We start from the raw sequence: 5,618 nt of genomic DNA, 5'->3' as shown, positions 1-5,618 counted from the left end.
CTTTAATGATCGATCGACAAGACAAAATTAAAAAAGAAAAAAAGAAGAAGAAGAAGAAAACTTCACACCCACCAATCTAATATATTCGTTCGAAACGAAACACCGTAGGATTAGCAATCTAACACTACCGTTCATTAGAATAACTCGATTCGGTTAATTGATCGAATCGTGAAAAGGGGGTGAATCGTTTCAATTACATAATACGTGTGTGCATATAAACTGTAAACTTCTAAAATCTCGATCGTCGTCGAGAATTCCGACGGATAGACCGCGGACAAAGTCATTTATGCGATACGAAATTTTCATAATTCAACAAAATTCGACACGAACGAAGGGGAAAAAAAAATATATAAATAAAAAAAAATTAATCCGTTCTCACCCTCGTAGAGATATCGTGAAAAAAAGAAAAACACTTTGCATCCAAGTTATTTCATCGTGCACTTATTTCCCCGAAATTTTCATTACTTCGATCTCTTAATAAATTCCGCGGTCTACTGTGAATTTCGAAGGTTGGCTGCGAGTGAAAAGGAAACACAAGGTGTGAAAGGTGTGGAAGGAAAACCGTTTTCGAGCGTCGTGCGCGATATAATAATCCTTGCTACGCTATTTACACGGGAGCTATGTACAATTTTTCTTTATAATTTCCACCTCGAGAATGGAAGAAGAACCCTATTTATCCGAGATAAATAATCGTCACGCGTCGAAACTCGACGAATGGGGATGGCTAGAACACGGAGAGTATCGACTTTCGTTGTTGCTTTCAACGATTCCCGATATCGTTGACGGTCCTGGTTTCGATCTACAGGTGGATCTATTCGTGGTGGCCCGAATTGAATTTCGTTTTTCGGATCCAAAGGAAGAGGATCTGTTCTTAACGACACGTCTGTTCGCGCCAACTCGGAGATCTCGTTCTTGGAATTTATGAAACGTAAATTTAATCGATGATTCGCTTTTAAATTTCCATAGAGATTAGAAATGTGATTGTTATATTTTTTTTCTTTTTTTCATCGATCAAAATTTGATTTTTATTTATCGTTGAAAGGAAAAGTTGTTTGCGCCTCTTTCATATCGAAATCGATAAAAAATAATTCAACAGATAAAATTGCGATTTCTGTGTTGAAAATTTAACACAATATTAAACAAATATTTTAATCTATATCATCTATTATTTCATTTTCCTAGATTAATTCATGTAATTCTTTTTTCTGTTTCATCGAAATATAAATAAATTATTTATAATTTATTTATAATTTGATGAATAAAAAAAAGAATTAAATAAATCAAAGAATTCTAATAAAACTTTTTCAATGTTCGTTGTATTAAATTTATAGATCATAGATAAAGATGTTACTTTTTCAAACGGTCAAGCATATAAAATTATATGTGTTAAATTTTTATATTTTTTTTAAACGATTAAATATATGATATAAACTTATATACTTATGATTACTCATAAAAGAAAATACAGAATGAAACATTTCAAATTTTTCAAACAAAAGAACACTTTTTCCTTTAAACGTATAATTACCACTTAATTTTAATTTCATTAAGTGACCAATAGAGTCATAATTCGAATTATTTAATTGATTTGAATAACTCAAATAATTCGAATATTATAAAGAGAGATTAAAAAAACAAAAGAAACAAATTAAATCTATCGCGATTTTACGCTTCCAAGACTAATAGATACATAACTAATGTAATCAATGATATATCATAATTACGTCAAACTTTTTTAATTTTCCTTAATTAAAGAAATCAGAATTCGAAATTGCAAGTGTGACAACCACAGGAATCGATGTCGTATGACAAGATTTCGATCGCGGAAAATTATCTTTAAGAAAGAAATATATTCTGAATTAAGAATACTAAATTATAATATACAATAACTCTCGGATACTCAACGAGTATCTTTATCATCGAAGCGAATATGTCTAATCCAATTACAATGTATAATATAAAATAAGAAGACGTATCGTAGAGATCAAAGCTCGAAAGAATCAATTGCATCATCTCCCTGCAAAAGCAAATTTCCAAGAACGAGAAATCCCCATCCTAGCCCGCACGCATCCGATACACATCCCTATACACACACATATACATATATACGTTTACCTACGAAACGTTGCGTCACGACCACCACCACGAGCACCAGCACATCGCGCGCGAGCACCAGTGGAGCGAAATCAGGGCAATTGCTCCTCGAAGATGGATCAGAGCTACGTTCTATCGGGTCAGAAGATGACAGTGAGCGGTCGCCTGAACGATTCGTTTCCAGGCGCGGGCGCCGTCTGGTAGCCGCTGTACTGGCTCATCTGGGGGCCCAGTATGCCCCCGGTTTGCACCGGGCCCGGGTAATAGGCCGGTAGACTACTAGCGCCGGGGCTCGCCGCCGAGGACGTGGACGTGGAGCTCGCGCTCGACGAGCCCTGCTCGGTCCTCTCGTGCTGTTTGCTCACGTCGGGCGATTCAGCGGCCGGCGACCTCGTCGGCCCGCCGCCGCCCACCACGCTGCCCGGGCTCGACTCGTCGTAGAGCTTGTTGTGCTCGTAAGTGGGCCTGTTGTAATCGGCGATGGCAGGCTTCTGGTCCATGTAGAGCTTGGATTGCTCGAAGTAGGCCTTGGTCGCCGAGTCGAGGTAACTGCGGTCGAGATACGACTTGGGACTCGAGTCCAAGTATTTCGGGTCCGAGTACATGCTCATCGTCAGTGTGCTAGGTGGCATATACGCGGCGCGATACTTGTCCGCCTCCATCGAATACTTCATCGCGTCCATCGAGCTCACCACCTGGAACACCAATCAGATCGACGTTGACTCTACTTGGACGGGAAGGGGATATATATATTAGTTAGTATATGAATGTAATACATATAGTTACATCATAATAAGAAACGTGTAAAATTAATGGAAAGCGTGAATAGATGTATAGAAACGCATACGAGCTTCATAAATACAATACTTTTCGTTGTAATAAAAAAGCATAATGTAATTTTCTTCGGGAACGAATGTACGGAATGACATGGACAAGTTTCATTATATTATTTCTAATCTTTAGTAATAAAATCGACGATTAAATTAATCATCGATGATCCAGTTCCAGCGGCGAGCCTTAATAATAATTTCCCAAAAAACCTGAACCACCACCTCGCCTCGGCTCGAAACTTAATCATAATTCACCCCCCGATCGATTCTAATAAATCCACGTAACAAAGGGGTCGCAACAATCGAGGCTCCCGAAAAGGAACGAAAATGAACGAAAGCGGCAAAGATAGGCCGACGCGCGAAGAAAGAGGGACAGTGTCGAGGTGCGAGGAATTCGACTCGGTTCGAGTCGAGGGCGCGGGCCGCGAAATCGGCGGATTCATCCGCGACGAGGAAGGGAGAGGAGGGAGAGGAGGGAGAGGAGGGAGAGGAGGAGGAGGGCGCGAGAGAGATTTGTTCTATGCGCGAGAGGACAAAGCTACCAATGGCTATAAATTTCGCAACGGGGCGAGGGAGAGGAAGGAGGGGTGAAAGATCGGCCGCGCGAGCGTAACGGTCCTCCTCTACTGGCCGTGAAACTGGCACGGATCCTTGGAAAAAAAAAAAAAAAAAAAAAAAAGGAGAGAAGAAAGCGCGATTATTCCCGATTCTATAATTCGTGGACCGCGGCGGGCCCTTTGTCGGATCGTTAAGCGGCTTTGTCCGGATGATTTACATCCAGTCTTAGCTCCACTCTCTCCTCCCTGGGAGAGCTACGTCCAATTGATTACCGCCTCGGTTTCCTCTTCTTCGCCCGCCTCGAAAGATACTGCGCGGAATCGGAAGATCCCCCGACGGAACTGGCCTCGGGATGGATTTCGAAATTCAAGCGTTATCCGCGAGCTGGATTTTTGAAAATTGTTTCGAAGGGAAACAAATTTTTGATTTTGTAGTTAAGTATGTATAAGGGTTGATTTTGTAATCCGGAGATTATTTAACAGATGTTCGTTTTAATGGAATCTTCGATCTGATAGCTTTAGAAATTTAAGCTGAAGTAGTAGCTTATAAAGTGGTGGATATTGTTAAATGTTTGATTAATAATAATAAAATTCTTAATAATAATAAAATTCTAATTCTTGAATATAAAAATGATGAATAATCCAGTTGATCCAGATAATAATTTGAAATTGTTTCAAAGGGAAAGTAAATTTTTGATTTTGAGTTAAGTATATATAAGGGTTGATTTTGTAATCCGGAGATTATTTAACAGATGTTCGTTTTAATGGAATCTTCGATCTGATAGCTTTGGAAATTTAAGCTGAAGTAACTTATAAAGTGGTGGACATTGTTAAACGTTGATGTTAATAATAAAATTCTAAGTTTGAATATAAAAATAATAAATAATCCAGTTGATCCAGATGATGATTTGAAATTGTTTCAAAAGGAAAGTAAATTTTTGATTTTGAGTTAAGTATATCTAAGGGTTAATTTTGTAATCCGGAGATTATTTAACAGATGTTCGTTTTAATGGAATCTTCGATCTGATAGCTTTGGAAATTTAAGCTGAAGTAGCTTATAAAGTGAACATTGTTAAATGTTTGATTAATAATAATAAAATTCTTAATAATAATAATATTCTTAATAATAATAAAATTCTAATTCTTGAATATAAAAATGATGAATAATCCAGTTGATCCAGATGATGATTTGAAGTTGTTTCAAAGGGAAACAAATTTTTGATTTTGAGTTAAGTATATAATTCTGTAATCCGAGGATTATTTAACAGATGGAATCGTCTTTATCTTCGATCCGATAGATTTAGAAATTTAAGCTGAAGTAGCTTATAAAGTGGTGGACATTGTTAAACGTTTGATGTTAATAATAAAATTCTAAGTGTTTGAATATAAAAATGATGAATAATCCAGTTGATCCAGAAAAGTAAATTTTTGATTTTTGGGTTGAATACATTAAGGCATTTGAGAATTATTTAATCGTGGCAAAAGATGTTTTAACGGAATCATCCAACTGTTCCTCGAGTTTCTTTTGATTTCAACTTCATATAGTGGAATGTGCATAAATTCGAAGAACAAAATCCGGTATCGGATTGAAAATCCAGTCTCGGGTTCGCCCTGAATCCAGGAGGGCGCGATGTGGGTGAAATATCGACGAACCGTGTGCAACAATGGCCCCTGGTTGACTTTCTCGCTTTAGCCACAACCTTTTTTGACCCGGGAATAGAGAGAGAGGAGCCATTTGGAAAATAAAGTGCTCTCCTAGCAAAAGACATTCCATTCTCCCCCTCTGTCTTCGTTCTGCTCGTACACCGTCCTCTCTACCTTCCTTCTCTCTTCGTTTCCCTTCATATGCATCCTCGACGACGCACGGCTTCACCGCTTTTGTTAATGAAGACGAAAGACTAGCAATAGAGATTAGTAGTCGTCGGGCGCGGCCAGAACGTTGTTGCGCGATAATTAAAATCTCGTTAAAGAAACGACGTACATATTATCGTAAGAAAAATTAAAGAGGAAGCGTGGATTTAATTTTTTCGCAAAAATTTCGAAATTCAATCTTCCAACTCTGCTTCACTTTCGCTCTTTCAAACTTCATAATACTAATACCTTATATATATATATATATATATATATATATATATAT

At 37.8% G+C, this 5,618-nt stretch overlaps 1 protein-coding gene across 1 annotated transcript in view; it reads right to left on the bottom strand.

The window, feature by feature from the left end:
• Nucleotides 1-1,740: 1,740 nt before the first annotated feature.
• LOC122717857 (transcription factor Sox-19b) overlaps nucleotides 1,741-5,618 on the bottom strand; it is a 28,832-nt gene continuing 24,954 nt past the window's right edge. The window contains exon 5 of the mRNA XM_043942311.1: nucleotides 1,741-2,789. Coding sequence (XP_043798246.1) covers nucleotides 2,235-2,789 — 555 coding nt within the window. The 3' untranslated portion in view covers nucleotides 1,741-2,234. The remainder of the gene's footprint in view (nucleotides 2,790-5,618) is intronic.

Source organism: Apis laboriosa, unplaced genomic scaffold (genome assembly GCF_014066325.1).
Source record: "Apis laboriosa isolate Shangri-la unplaced genomic scaffold, ASM1406632v1 scaffold5_cov152, whole genome shotgun sequence".
Taxonomy (NCBI): domain Eukaryota; kingdom Metazoa; phylum Arthropoda; class Insecta; order Hymenoptera; family Apidae; genus Apis; species Apis laboriosa.
This window is presented reverse-complemented; position numbering and strand designations above follow the sequence as displayed.